The sequence below is a fragment of the Tenrec ecaudatus genome, chromosome 8 (genome assembly GCF_050624435.1).
Source record: "Tenrec ecaudatus isolate mTenEca1 chromosome 8, mTenEca1.hap1, whole genome shotgun sequence".
Lineage (NCBI taxonomy): Eukaryota > Metazoa > Chordata > Mammalia > Afrosoricida > Tenrecidae > Tenrec > Tenrec ecaudatus.
The window spans coordinates 77,896,895-77,913,123 of NC_134537.1; the positions used below are offsets into that span (position 1 = coordinate 77,896,895).

The following is a 16,229-nucleotide window of genomic DNA, read 5'->3' on the forward strand; positions in this document are numbered from 1 at the left end:
GTATTCTGTTATTTGGAATGTGAGTTGGATAGTCCTCTCATGGGATGCTGGTCAGGTGGTTGTGGTCCCACGAGGATGTTGCTTCACTGGCTGATATTCCAAGAAGCTGTGGTGGTGTGCCCCATGGGGCTTGGAGCCTCTCAGATGGCATATGTGGTTTCCCGTTGCAACTGGAGTTTCACGGAGGGTGGGTGGGTGTATCCTCCTTGGTGTAGAACACCGTGGATGGCAAGTGGAATTACCTTAGTTGGAGAGATCGCCGGTCAGGTTGGGTGGATGTTCCTGCAGCAGCATGGAGCTCTACAAACGGCTGGCAAGAATTCCCCCAGTCACTTGTAGGGCCTTGGGGTGTAGGCAGGAGTTCCCCCAGCCATTTGAAGGGGAGATACCCCAGCCATTTGAGGTACAATAGAGGGCATGATTTCCCCAGGTGTGTGTAAAACTCACAAGTATGAAGAAAAAACAAAACAAACAAACAAAAAAAAACCTCAAGTATGGGTGGCAGCTCCCCCGACAAGGCAGTCAGAGTTTCCCTAAGTGGAGGGCAGTGGCCTGGTGGCCGGTAGTGGCATGTGGAAGGAAAGAGATGTGGAAGAGAAGAAAAAGAGAGAAAGGAGATGACAGGAGCAAAAAATTAAAAAAACAAATTAACACACACACACAAGAGCTAAGACAAAACAAAGTCAAAGGAACAAAAAAGAAAACTACAAAAAAGTGAGCCTGCTGAGACTGTGGTGAGAAAGACAGGAGATAGAAGCAAAGGGGAAAGAAGGGGAAAAAAAAGTTAGCTGAGCCCTGTGCCAGGCCATGTGCAGCTCTGCCTATGTGTGCCCCACTGCCTTAAGCAGAGGGTATGGGGCTGGGAGCCAGCAGTGGCATGTGGAAGGAAAGAGAGGGAAAGGAGAGAAAATAAAAATGTAGAAGAAAGAAAAGGAAATGAAGAAAGTGAAAGAAGGTCAAAACCCACAACTGCTGACTGATGTGGGAGAGACGAAAATAAAGAGTAGAGAGATAGCTGAGCCCTGATCACCTGAATGTGGGGCTGGAAGGGTCTAAACCCTGAACAAGGTGGTGGGTGGGTTGCCTTTTTGTTGCAGGTCCCAGGGGTGCTGGGCGGAATTGCTCCAGTTGACAAGATCACCGTGGAGGCCAGGCAGAGGTTCCCTCATCAGCGTGGGGCGTGGCGTGCTGGAGATGGCTTTTTAGCTGCCTTGTGTGGTGTACAGCACCTGCGCTTTGGGCGGCGTTGCCCTAGAAGCCAGCACTGGCGGGTGAAAGGAAAGAAAGAGAAGAAGGAAAGAAAATGAAACAAAAACAAAACTGGGCCCGCTGAGACTGACTGCATGGGAAAGAGAAGGGAGGGAGGGAGAAGAAAAAACATTAAAAGTAGGGGGATAGCTGAACCCTGATCACCTGACCGTGGGGGTGGGGGCTTCCAACCCTGCCTCAAGGAGTGTGCCTGCCTGGTGTAGGATCCCACAGATGCTGAATGGAATTACCCTTGTAGGCAAGATCACTGCAGAGGCCAGGCAGAGGTTCTCGCAGCCGTGTGGAGAGCTGGAGATGACTGGTATAGCTGTCTTGTGCCTTATCCAACACGAGCAGGCAGGGAGGGTGGGGGAGGGGCGGAATGGAGTTCACTCTGCCTCCTGTTGCGCCCCAGGATAGGCTGGTGATCCCTTAGCCATGTGAAGTACCTGTAGGACCTTCCCACCCCACCTTTCCAACTGTGTGTAGGACCACTGAGGAAGGACAGTAGCTCGTCCTCCCCCCCCCCCCGTCCCCCCCAATTGGGCTTGCAAAGTTGCCCTAGCTAGTGCCAAGACCACTGATGCCCAGGGAAGTTTTTGGGTTTGTTTTTGCCTGGTCAACTGGAGTTAATTTGGCCCCCTGGCTATGGACTCTCTGATTGTGCTCAGTGAGATAACTCTGGGACTGATGTTTGCTCCAGGGGCTCTTTGTTATGTTGAAAGCCACTGTGCTTGGGAGCTAACTTCTGGCATTCTGTAGCTCTGGCTTCCTTATTACAGTAATGTATGCTAAAGGTTCTGTTCTGCAGGTTTGTCTTGGAGTTAAACAAGGAGCCAAGAAAATATTTTTTCTGTTGTGGGGTTCCCTGATTTGGGGCTGTCATGCTGAACCCCAGGGGGAAAGATCTAGCTTATCAGAGAGGTTGTTTTCTTTTCTCGGCCAGCTGGGCTATGGCACCTGCTTATGCTCTGGCACACTGAGATCTGACTCAGGTAAATTTCAGCTGCTGTAAATCTATGGCTACTCGGTGCTGATCCCGACCCCTAGGCTAAGATTGCAAGTAGCTGTCAGCTGGGGGAGCTGTGGTGTGGGGCCTTGTGACTGGTGTTCAGCGGCTCTCTCCGAGTCCGGCATTTGGACCACTTTCAGACAGCAGCCTGGGGTAAGCTCTGCTCGTTTCCGCACTAGAGAGCTGGCAGGAGCTTGGTCCGAAGCTGGTGAGCCCAGCACAATGAACCTAGAGTGTTTCAGTGCATTCTCAGGTCGCTTTGTGAGTGAAAATTTTAAGAAGCAGGGGTCTGGTTAGACCCTAGTACCCTAATTATCATTTGAGACTTGGCCTCCCAGTCTCCTCCTCCTTACCTCTGAATTTTCTGGTCTGGCAGCAGGAGCTCCGGCAGGTTTATCTACCTGGATGCCGTCTTCCCTCTGTTCGCCAATATTTTTGTCTTTTTAATGACCTTTTTCTTTATTTATGTATAGTCCTGATGTCATCCCACAACTCATTAGTTCTTTAGCATTTAATGCATCAGATTAATCTGAGATACTCTCTCAACTCAGGTTGGATATAATCAAAGTCCTGTTTGGACCTGCATGGATTTGGTTTAATTTTTATCAGCTTCACCCTGCAGTTACATATGAGCACTCGATGGTCTTTTTCCTAGTTGGCCTGGGCTTTGTTTGGCTGATGATGTTGAGCTTCTCCATTCTCTTTCGGCAAGGTCCACATGTGTGGTCCCATTTTTGTTGGAAAAGAAAATGGGATCTGCAATGAAGAAGTCATTACTCACTACCATTTAGATTCTGACTCATAGAGCAGGATAGAATTTCTCATTTCCCAAGGATGAATGGTGGGCTCAAAACCCCGCCCTTATGATTAATAGCTCAATGTGCAGCCCACTGCAACACTGGTCTTGCAAAATTCTGTCATCTCCAGCTTCTTTTCTATCACCAAGACCATATCGGTTATCCATAGTGATCCTCTTTGTTTCCAACTTTGACTTTGAAATCATCAGTAATACCCGTGTATCTCGATGGCGTGTTTGATCAGTTCAGCGGTTGGTGCATACATTTGATGAATAGACTATCTGAACTTGCGTGGATATTCATCCTATCACAGACTACAGTGTGCTTGAGGATAAATATTTAGATGATCTTTTTGACAGTGAGTGAGGTATATTTAAATTTGTCATTCCTGGCATATTAAGCCTTATTATGATCGTGGGACTCCGATTGGCCACTGCTTCAGATACTGATCTTTATGGGCTTCATTTCATTTTTAGATGATTGAGATTTTCCTAGATTAATTGTGCATTTCAAGTTCCCATTCTGAACAGATGCTTGTGACTGTTACTCCGCATTTTGAGTTATTCCCTGTCTGCCAATGAAGGTCCTTAAAGTTGTACTCCATCTACCTTCTTTTTTTTTCTTCCATCCACATTCTTAAGATTGACTCCACTTTGAGGGGGCAGCTCTTACCAGTCTTACTGTGAGTGCCCATCTTCCAGTACTATACCTGACAATGTTTTGCTGTCAGTGGCTAGCCCCTTAGAAATGGACAGACTAATTTCTTTTTACTGGTCTGTTTGTCTGGAAGCTCTTTTGAAACATATCCACTATGGGTAACCCTGATGGAATTTGATTGTTGATATGGCTTTTGGAATCACAGTAAAACAAACTGACAGATGATTAGTGGTGTATGTACATATATGTATATACATAAACACATACACTCATACAAACAAGGGTGTTTCAAATGTTCAACCTTCACTTACCATTTTGTATAATTTTTAATTTCCTTTAATAAACTCTGTCTTAAATTTGGTAATTTAGCAAGGAATCTTTAGCAGTTCTCTAATCCTTGGTAACTATTTATAAATTTTGGTTACTGTCTTTTTGGCTTATCTAGATATGTCAAATAAACGTCAAATCATGTATTACTTGCCCTTATGTAAATGACTTATTTCATTCAGGTTACTGTCTTCAGAGTTCGTCCGCGTTGGAACACATATTAAGACGCCATTTGTCTCTGGATAAGTGGTATTCCACTGTATGTATTTACCACGTTTATTTATCCATTAGTCTGTGGATGGATATTTAGGGAGGAAAAGCTGCTTTAAAACCATAACAATAAGATAGCACAGGCATATTTCTAGGTAATTATGTAGTGACTTAATTCATTTTATGATTAATTTTAAAATTATTAGGAAAATACTGTGGCTATCTTATTTATATACCCACTGATAAGATAGTAATAACTGAAGTATTTTGAAAAACCTACATTCTTAAAACATTTTGCTTAAAACTGAAAACAACCTTTCTGTAAACTGTATGGAAGAACTTTGATAATTTGCAGTTAGAATGAAACTCTTGTTTCTCTTTGGAGCCTTGAATACATAAATCAAACAAAAGACTTTAAAAATCTGGTATATTTGGAGGGGCAGGGTATATTTGCATGCCTAAACATTATAGTTATATGTTCTTTGTGTAATTAGCATTTATTTGAAGTATTTAATGATTTCCACATATTATAGGGATAGGCAGTTCACAGTTTTACCTTGCTTTCAGATCCCTTACATATGAAAGATAACTTTTATAGAAAATACTTGTATTTTGTAGAGTATATTCTAATTTATACTTCCATTGATAAGTGAAAATACTTAGAAGCTATCAATGCAAATCTGGACTCAGAGATTCCTGAGCTTTGTTTTCTCAAAGGCATACCATCTTTTTTTTAAATCATTTTATTGGGAGCTCATACACCTCTTATCACTATGTATCAAGCACATTTGTACATTTGTTGCCATCATCATTCTCAAACATTTGCTTTCTACTTGAGCCCTTGGTATCAGCTCCTCATTTAAAAAAAATCATTTTATTAGGGGCTCATACACCTCCCATCACAATCCATACATACATCAATTGTGTAAAGCACATTTGTACATTCGTTGCCCTCATCATTCTCAAAACATTTGCTCTCCACCCAAGTCCCTGGCCTCAGGTCGTCATTTTTTCCCCTCCCTCCCCACTTCTCCCTCCCTAATGAACCCTTGATAATTTATAAATATTATTTTGTCATATCTAGTTCTGTCCCACGTCTCCCTTCCCATTTTTCTTTTGTATGTCCCCAGGGAGGAGGTCACATGTAGATCCTTGAAAGAGGTTCCCGCTTTCCAACCCATCCTCCCTATGCCCTCCCAATATCGCCACTCACACCACTGGTCCTGAGGGGATCATCCACCCTGGCTTCCTGTTTCCAGTTCTCATCTGTACCAGTATACATCCTCTGGTCTAGTCAGACTTGCAAGGTAGGATTCAGAACATGACAGTGGGAGAGGGGAGAGGAAGCATTTAGGAACTAGAAGAAAGTTGTATTTTTTATCATTGCTACATCGCACCCTGTCTCGTCTCCTCCCCAAGACACTTTTGTAAGGTGATGTCCAGTGGCCTACAAATTGGCTTTGGGTCTCCACTCCGCACTCCCTCGCTCATTCACTATTGTAAGATTTTTTTGTTCTGATGATGCCTAATACCTGATCCCTTGACACCTTGTGATCATCACACAGGCTGGTGTGCTTCTTCCATATGGGCTTTGTTGCTTCTGAGCTAGATGACTGCTTGTTTACCTTCAAGCCTTTAAGACCCCAGATGCTATATCTTTTGATAGCCGGGCACCATCAGCTTTCTTCGCCACATTTGCTTATGCACCCATTTGTCTTCAGCAGTCATATCAGGGAGATGAGTACAACATATGATTTTTTTTGTTTTTTGGTGCCTGATAACTGATCCCTTCAGAACCTCGTGGTCACATAGGCTGGTGTGCTTCTTCCATGTCGGCTTTATTGCTTCTGAGCTAGATGACCACTTGTTTACCTTCAAGCCTTTAAGACCCCCAGTGATATATCTTTTGATAGCCGGGCACCATCAGCTTTCTTCACCACATTTAGTTGTTTACCTACTTTGTCATCAGCAGTTGTTCAGGAAGTTGAGCATCATAGAATGCCAATTTAATAGATGAAAGTGTTCTTGCATTGAGGGAGTACTTGAGTGGAGGTCAAATGTCCCTCTGCTACTTTAATACTAACCTTATAAATATATGCACATAGATCTATTTCCCCATCTTCATGTATAAATATGTTTGCATATGTACATGTCTTTATCTAGACCTCTATAAATGCCCTCTGCCTCCCAGCTCTTTCCTCTATTTCTTTTGACTTCCCTCCTGTCCCACTATCATGTTCATCCCTACCAGGGTTTCAGCAATTCCTCTTGGTTACATTACCCTTGATCATGCCCAACAAGGCCTCCCACACCCTCCTCACCACCGATTTGGATTGCTTGTTGTTCCCTTGTCCATGAGTTTATTATTATTAACACCACTACCTTTCCCCCCCACTTCTCTGTCTCCCATGTTCCCACGGAACTATCGGTCTGTTGTTTTCTCCTCCTGATTGTTCATCCAGCCTATCTTACTTACACAGACCTGCGGAGATAATAACATGCACAAAAACAAGACAGAGCACAACCAAGCAACAATATACAACAAAACACAACAAGAAAGAAAAGCTTGTAGTTAGTTCAAGGATTGTTTGTTGGCCTTTAGGAGTGTTTTCCAATCCAGTCTGTTGGGGCATCACGCCCTGGCCCCAAAGTCCACCTTCAGCTTTCCCTGGGGACTTCGCCGCTACATTCCCGTGCTGTTCTCTTGCACCCCCTTAATGTTTGGCCTCGGTGTGGCGGGGTCTGGTCGGGCCCCTCACTGTGTCTCCGGTGTCCCCTGTAGGCCTATGGTCAGTGAGGGACGTCATGTCTTATAGTGGGGTTGGCCATGTGGTCCTCTCTGTCGACTGGCTGCTCTAATTGGGAATATCAACCTCCTGGCCTGGTGGGCGAGGATGTACTCCACTCTTTCCTCCTCCCTCTTCATCTGCTGCCATGTGCTCCGATCAGATATGTCCCTCTTCCGGAGCTGTAGATTCATTGCCGTCTTTTGAAATAAATTCTTATGAGGGGAGGGGCAGGTGTCCACTAAGTAGTTGGGGTTGGGGCCAGCCCCCCCAGACCTCTCCACTGGTTCCCTACTCCACGCCGGCATGTTGCATTCACATCTTGGAGCATTGGATTGAAGTCTGGTCCCTCTTTGCCTGTGGAGTCACAAACAATACCCTCCCCTTGGGTGCGTTAGTGCCCTGTGGCCCCCCGCTACCCTTTTCTTTTTTATTATTATTATCTTTTTCCTTTCCCCACCTCCATTTTAGTTGTCTACCATGTGTATCCCTGTATTTGGTCTGCTCCCTGCCATGTTACCTGGTCCTCACCCCAGGAATATTTTTATACCGTAGCTTTTTCCCTATGCCCCATTAGCCTTTCTTTTTGTAAGCATCCTTTCAAGTCTTTCTTTATTTAAGTCAATATTATCTTGAGGTCTGTTTTCTCTTTTTTGCCCTCTGGGTGAGGTTCTATGTGGTGGTCTCTTATTTAGGCTTGGTAAGTGTTGTTCTTCTGCCCATACTCGGTCAGCAAGGATCTTTTGGAGGGCTGGGTTTCTTCTAACGTATTCTTTGAATTTTTCCTTGTCTGGGAACACTCTTCTCCATCTACCTTGATCGATAATTTGGCTGGATAGAGTATTCTTGGGTTTGAATTGTTTTCTTTCTATTTTTGGAATATGTTACTCCACTCTCGCCTCTTCTTCATAGTTTCTTCTGATAGGTCTGAGCATATTATTATTTGGCAACCTTTATATGTGATTGCTTGTTTTTTCCCTAGCTGCTCTCATGATTTTCTCCGTTTCCTCAAAGTTGGATAATTGAACTATTATGTGCCTTGGTGAGTTCCTCTGGGGATCCAGTCTTGCTGGGGTTCTTTCAACCCCCTGAATGGTTGCCTGATTTTCATTCACTAAGCTGGGGAAGCTTTCCTCCAAGGATTCTTCTTACTATTGTTGCAGATGACTTCTTTGTTGTGTCTTTCTCCGGTAAGCCAGTAATTCTAATGTTCCATTTCATAGTATCAGACATAGCTCTTACGTTTTCTTCAGCTTCTCTGATGATCTTATTAGTGTAAGGTAGTCGAGAGGCGCCAGAAACCGAATCAGCTGAATTTTAAGCAAACAGGCTTTATTAAGGAAAAAAACCGCACCTGGGTAAAGTCCCACAGTCCGCAACATCCTGGCTGGGGAAGTCGCGCCTCAGGGCTACTGGAACAATCCTTTTATTGCCAGGAGATGTGCAGTTGGGCTGGCCCTGGGCCCGTATCTAGTAAGGTGGTTAGGGATTGGCAGGCACTGGCAAGTCTGAGGAAGGCTGCTGGTGATTGGGGGATGCAAGCACGTCCCCGCCTCTCGCCAGATGAGGAAGACTGCTGGTGATTGGTAGACGCACGCCCGTCGTGCTCCTAGTCAGATGAGGGAGCACTTCCTAGTTCCCGTTTGAGCATGCACGTGGCCGAGTGCAAGGTCTGGAGAGAGTTGCATCAGCCAACTTTGACCAGCTCCACATGGTGTGGGGGTTTATTTTTTTGGCCAGACAATTAGATTTTTGTTTGCATTTGTTAAAGTCTGCTTGGCTGTCCTCCAAGTCACTGATGGAGTCCTCTGATTCGTCCAGTCGCTTCTTGAGGTCTGTGAGTCTGCTACTGGTTTTTGTTATCTCCTCACTAAGCTCCTGTATTTCTTTTTGATTTATGGTTTTTACCTCTTCTATCATTTCATCCTTTTTCTGTATTGTTTCCCTCATATCCTCTATGACTCCAAGTATCATTCTGAAATTTTCTTTCTGTGGCAGAGCTCAATGTTTGCTTCCTCTATGCATGTCATTATGTTCAGGACATCTTCTGCCATTGCCTTTTGTTTTTCCCATTTTTTCATTGAGGTCGTTGGGCTGATGGCTGTTTGCATTGCGTTGTTTTAGAGGAGCCAGCTGCCATTTTCCAGGGAGTCGAAGAACATTGGCTCTCTCTGGGAGACTTGTAGGAGTGCTTCTTTGAACTGCCTATAGCTTACTTCATTATGGAATTAACCTACCAATTTATCCTTCTGTGGCTTCTCTCTCAGGGGAGTGACCCAGAAAGGTTGCCTGCTTTGGTGTTGTGGAGGTTGGGCAGAGGTTCCTGCTTCAGCTTGGAGCATTGAGGAGTGTAGGCCAAACTGCCTTATGCCCCCAGGCACACAGGCAGGAATTGCCCAGTAAGAAGTCGAGCAGAGTATCCCTTGGTGGGGTCAGCAAGGCTTTTCCCAGTCTGGCTAGCTACACAGGGTGGAGCTCACCTAGCTGAGTTTGGCACAGGCGTAAGTGCCCTAGGCTAAGGGGAGTGGTCTGGAGGTTAGCAGTAGAGTGTGAGATACCAAGAAAGAGGCAAAGAGGAGGGAAAAAAAAGTTAAAAGGCAAGCCGTGTGAGCCTATGGGGGGAGGGTATAGGGGAGGGGGGATATAGTGAAGAGATGGAAACAAAGCAACAATGTAGCTGAGTCGTGATCCCCACCAGTGGCACTGCAAGGGTTTAGTCCCTGCTCTGAGGCGGCAGCGGCAAGCTGTGGCTGTGTTGAGAAAAGGCCCCTTCACAGACTTCCAAGACCGATTTGGGGACATAGAGGAGACGCAAGGGTCTAGTCCCTACCCCGAGGCGGGTAGTGGCAAACTGTGGCTGTGTTGAGACCAAGCTGCCCTACAGGCTCCAAATGGTCCCGGTTCTGGCAGAGACAGTGGCGGGGCCAAGGTCAAGCCCCAGCTTGCCTCCACTGAGGTAAGCCAAAAGCCCCCAGCCCCTCACTACCTGGTAGGTCTATGCCTACTTATCTTTATGATGCTCTTCCTGCATTCCAGCATTGTTGAATTTCCCTCTAAGCAACTCTCCTGCGCTGAATTCTGTGGAGTCCCTCTGGTATGTGTTACTCTGTTGCCATCTTGCTAGAAGTCCTCCCGCTTACCATCTTTTTTTTGCTTTTAAGCTGGAAATAGCTGTTATTTTAGTTAGATGCCACACATCTTGAAGGATCATCTTAGAATATTTATATGAGGGTAAATCAGAAGTATTGCTAGTAGGCTCCAGTTCCTGCAGCACACACAGGATTATTCCAAGCAACCATGCTTCAGCCTGTCTCTGCTCAGTCGAAGGTTTCATACAAGCTCTCTCAGTAACACTTGTCTTATTATCCTTAGAGTGCCTTCAAAACCAACCAAACATAAAAGGTCCAATCAAACAGTGGTTTCTGAACAGGAGATCTGCTAGGACAGTAAAATTCAACTCACAGAGGTTTGTTCAGAGGTTATGACAGGATGACAGTGGAAGCCCAAGATACCGTATTTACTTGTGTGTAAGCTAAGGTTTTCAGCATCTTATTAATGCAAATTTTGTGGTAAAATTAGGTGCCTTGACTGATATTCTGGTTGGTTTATACTCGAGTAAATATGTTTTATGCATATATATGTACCTATATGTATATAAATATATTTATATATAAATATATATGAGATCTACACAGGAAATAAGCCTCCTGTGATTTCCCACTATCCATAATGAAAGGTTGGGTATAACCTGGTTATCAAACAGTGCATTGGAGAGATGACTATAGGAGATCAAAATGATAAGCTTGTCTTGAACAGTTGAAATCTTGTCACTTGATTCCCCCTGTGATACATGGTAGAACTGATTGGTTTTCAAAGCTGTCTGTGCTTTTGTTTTATTTCCATATTGTGGTTTATCTCTGCTGTATTTGGTCATTGTGGGTAGCCCTCTTGAATTTTTGTTACGTTTTTCTGTTTTGTATGAAACCCAGATTGATGAGCATATAGAGACAACAAGTAGGGTGGGGGGTAGTGTGGGAGAGAAGGGACCAGAGGGGAGCTGATGTCAAGGAGCGCAAGAAGGAAGAGAATGTTCTGAAGCTGACTGTGGTAGCAATTGTACAACGCTGCTTGATGTGATCGAACTGTGCAATGATATGATATCTGTCTTAGCTCCCAATAACATGGTTTTGGGGAAAATAAAGACAATAAAATCTATCTACAAAGGAAATAATCCAAATTAGGGCAGGGTTGGGGTGAAGAAAGCTATGATATCTGGTTCTGGGGACTCCTAAAGAATAATCTTAATCATTTTCTTGAGGGAAACAGAATGATCATAGGAGCTTATGATGAAGAAGTTTAAGAAAACTGAAAACTGCATTGGTGAGAATAAGTCCAGGAAAAGTGAATCAGGCATTCTTGTTTTCTATCATGACAATTCCCCTGCTCATTCTCATAGGGTGGCAAGGGCTCACCTATGAGACTTTCATGGGGAAACCTTATCCTACCCAGTGTATATAGGCTTTTCGACATCTTTATATTCATAATACTCAAAGGATTCCAAAGAAACCCGATATGAGCCCCTCCAGGATGCCAAGCGTGCTGTTTTGGAGTGCTGTAAAGAGCAGCGCGCTGGATGCTTTGGGGGAAGATTAGAAACTTGGAAACACTGCCTTCAGATCTAGGTATAGATCTAGATAGAGGATATATTGGGAAATAATTTTACATTTTGGTATTTTTAATAAAGGTTTCTTCTTTACTTATCCTTTTACATATCTTTATATCTGAGGAAGCTTTTAAAAGTTCTTAAGAAAATCTCATATTTTAATTTTTCCATGCTTCCCCCCGCCCCCGCCAAAACCATGGTATTAGGAGATAATTCAACATCATACGATTCCATAGTTCAATCATATCAAGCAGAACATTTCTTCCTTCTCGAACTCCTAGATATCAGCTCCACCTCCCCGCCATACCCCCTTGTCACCTGATCGCCCTTCTGGTACACTTTGGGCTTGGTAGGTTTTTAATATTTTCTGTGCTTCTTTGTTTTTTTGATATTAAGATTTAGCTATGTTGTATTAACCTTCTTGACTCTGTGGTGTGTTTTTCTATGTTTTCAGTATATGAAGCCCAGGATAGGTGGCGAGAGAGACAACAACTAGAGTAAGGGTTCCGTAAACTTTTGAAGTTCCTTCATTTAAGACCTATGACTTTGCTTGTCCATATCACTTCCGTTCCTTTTTAAGTGATTTTGTTCAGCTGCATTTTACCCAATTAAATTGATTACTTATGTGATCTTCTCTTTAAACTACTGGAGGTCAGTTTTTAAATACCTGGCACATTCAGCTTTGTATTGAGCTAATCAGATAATGTATTGAAAATACCAGTTTTTTCCGAGCCATTTTGGAGTCTGGAAAATTAAAGAGCCTAATAGTGTCTTCAAAAGTAGTTTTCTACAAAGCTTTTAGGTTCATGTTTGTGTCTTAAGAAATTTAGAAGATTGTAGCATTTTTAAAGCCATCCTGTTTGGACTGAATCAATTAAACCACAACTTTTAAATGTTCTGATCCTATTTAAGAAGTGCTTGCTTGTGTGTCTACTTATTTTATAAACGTACAGCATAATTTCAAACCCAGTATATACATTTTTAAATATTCAACTCATTAAATCAATTCTAACTCATAGCATTAGAATTGAGGCCAACCCTGTATGGTAATAGAAAGTCTTATTTGTTTCACTTGCTGACCTAGCAGTTCACAGGCACAAGTGTAACCTACTTGGCCACCAGGGCAAACATAGTAGCCATAAAATCATTCTGGATCTTTGTTCAGAGAATGGTTGCTCAATAAGCCATAACTTCAGTCTAACCTTGAGTAGATCAGACTCATTTTGAAGGGGAGGGGAGGAGATGACAGATAAACTTAATTTCTAACAGCATCAGTGGACAAATACTGAAACACGTTGCTATGTGTGGTTTTTCTAAGGAAGATAATATAAACTTCCATCTCAGTCTCTGACTTCATATCATTTAATTGCATTTATTTTCAAAGATATTAGGCTAATGTCCGTTCCCTTTTCTTTCTTTTGTTAAGATAGTAATGAGTGTCATGACCCAAAGATAATCCATGTGGAGAAGATAGATAGCTAAACATTATAGCTAATTTTAAGTCTATCACAATCTATAATGACTAGCTATAGAAACAAATGCTCTGAAATATTACTAACTTTGAACCCCTGAAAAATGTGCTCCCAGTGAAAAAATTATGGAATATTTAAGCTCTAAAAAATAACAAATTAGTGCCTATAATACCCACCACCTGAAGTAGGAACAAAGACGGATAGGTAGGGGTGAAGCCTACTGTGTACACCCACCCTGTGCACCCCTTCTCTAGAAGTCACCCTTATGCTGAACCCTTATTTATTTTTTCATAGAAGTATAAAGATTACTAATACGTATTATATACCGGATCTATTTTGCATCTTTAACATGAAATAAAGTCTCTTTTGTTCTGGTTCACATCTACTTTTCTGGTCTTGTGTGCTCTCCAAAGGGCGCTCCGTGTTTTGTCCCTGGCACTGCCATGCACCCAACAGATCTTAGGCATTACCACATCCATTTTCCTGTTCATACTTTGAAGGAAGCTTTTCCCTTCATCTTACCCTTTGAAATCATACCTAGTAAAAATGCCCTCTCCTCTTCAGTTGAAAGTTCCACTAAAAGGTAATCCATAAATTTTATGTTATGTCTCAGTTACTGTGTGCATACCTGCTATTGCCTCTTTGGAGGACAATTTATCTTATAAACACAATTTTATATATTATAAGCACTCAATAAAGGCTTGTACTTTTCCTTGGAGGATATCGATCATTCTGTTTTTACTCTATGGTCAATTATCCTGCTCTATACTTAACCACTCTATGGATATGTGCCATTTCTGGTCTCAGACTCCTATGATAAATTTAAATTTTATTAATCATGGGTGGAATATCTACAACAGTCTATTTTGTTAAATTGTGAACAGTCTCTTTTGTGTATTACATGTTTTAAAATATCAAAAATGTTTCTTTTATTGTGTCTTTCAGATATTGCTATATGGGGATTTACCACAAAATAAAGAAAATGTAATATATTTATCAAATCATCAATCCACAGGTTTGTATTTTATTTGCATGCAACCTAGGTTATTCTGCAACACAGAGACATTCAAAATAATATTCTTTCTGATTTTAATGATATACTCTTTAATAACAACTTAAATTTTTAAGTAGATATTATCTCTAACTTACATTATTTAAAAATTTTTATAGAAAGTTAGAAATATTAACGCAGTGAATTTTTGTGAACTTAATCTCTTCGCTTTCTTGGGTATAAATAGTTGGGGGTTCCCCTTCCCCCCTGTTTCTTTAAATAGCTCTTTAAATAGTCTGTACATTCTTCTTTCTGCATTGGTGGAATGTAAGTTATGCCACAGGAAGTAGAAATGGTGGCTTAAAGTGTATGTTGTTACTGTTGGTTCTCTACAGGCAAGTTGTACCATTATATTTTAGTATGTGAGTACTAATTTCATAAGTCCAGTAACAGTTTCTAATGTCGGCAGTTGCTTTTAAAAATATAGACTCAGGTGCACAAGCGGCCCTCTAGCTCAGAAGCAACAAAGCCCACATAGAAGAAGCACACCAGCCTGTGTGATCACGTGGTTCCGAAGGGATCAGTTTATCAGGCATCAAAGAACAAAAAAATCATATCATTGACTGCACACCTCCATGATACGATCGCTGAGGACAAATGGGTACATAAGCAAATGTGGCGAAGAATGCTGATGGTGCCCGGCTATCAAAAGAGATAGTATCTGGGGTCTTAAAGGCTTGAAGGTGAACAAGCTGCCATCTAGCTCAGAAGCAACAAAGCCCACATGGAAGAAGCACACCAGCCTGTGCGATCATGAGGTGTTGAAGGGATCAGGTATAAGGCATCATCAAAAAAAAAAATCTTACCATAGTGAATGAAGGGGGAAGTGCAGAGTGGAGACCCAAAGCCCATTTGTCGGCCACTGGAGATCCCCTCACAGAGGGGTCTAGAGGAGGAGGTGAGTCAGTCAGGGTGTGACGTAGCACTGGAGCTTTCCTCCAGTTCCTAAATGCTTCTTCACCCCCACCCCCACCCCACTACCATGATCTGAATTCTACCTTGCAAGTCTGGATAGAGCAGAGGTTGTACACTGGTGCACATAGGAGCTGGAGGCACAGGGAATCCAGGGTGGATGATACCTTCAGGACCAGGGGTGTGAGGGGCGATACTGGGAGGGTAGAGGGTGAGTGGTTTGGAAAGGGGGAACCGATTACAAGGATCTACATGTGACCTCCTCCCTGGGGGACAGACAACAGAAAAGGGGGTGAAGGGAGACGTCAGACAGGACAAGATATGACAAAATAATGATTTATAACTTATCAAGGGCTCATGAGGGAGGGGGGAGTGGGGAGGGAGGGGAAAAAAGAGGACCTGATGCAAAGGGCTTAAGTGGAGAGCAAATGCTTTGAAAATGATTAGGGCAAAGAATGTACAGATGTGCTTTATACAATTGATGTATGTATATGTATGGATTGTGGAAAAAATAAATAAAAATATAGACTCAGGAATTTGCAGAAATAGTACCTAGGGTTCTTAGTTTCCCCAGTAGTGACACGTAACTGTGTTGTGATTACAAAACCAGGAAATAGACAGTGGTCAAGGTAAGTTCTTAGGATAATCTGATGCAACCCACTTCATATCTTACATAAAGCCTGCTTTTGTTGCATACTTTAAAAAATTCCTTCTTTATTACTTTAAAAAGTACATTATCTAGAAGCTTAAAGCTAAAAGCAACCTAATCAATGAACCTATTCTTAATGGAAAATCACTAATGCCTGCGGCTTTTCTTTATCTTTCTCCTTCAACTGTCTCGTCATGCTTTTGTTGCTTTTTATTCAACATAGTAGATAATCACTTTAGAAAATTCTGCCTTCAATAAGGTCCCTGGGTGGCACAGAGCTTTTATTGCTCCCGTAAGGTGAGTCTCAGAAACCCTGTGTGGTAGAGTCCCTGTGAGTCGGAACTGGAACCGACCTGCTACAGTGAGTTTGGAGTGTGTTGTGTCCTAGCCTAAGTGTCGGCGCCGTGGCCCATGCGGCGGCACAGCAACCTGCGCTTTAAAGGAA

General features: G+C 42.7%; 1 protein-coding gene across 1 annotated transcript in view; it reads left to right on the forward strand.

Annotated features, from left to right (window-relative positions):
• AGPAT5 (1-acylglycerol-3-phosphate O-acyltransferase 5) overlaps positions 1-16,229 on the forward strand; it is a 74,737-nt gene that overhangs the window by 9,723 nt on the left and 48,785 nt on the right. The window contains exon 2 of the mRNA XM_075556429.1: positions 14,118-14,187. Within this exon, the coding sequence (XP_075412544.1) occupies positions 14,118-14,187 (70 nt within the window). The remainder of the gene's footprint in view (positions 1-14,117; positions 14,188-16,229) is intronic.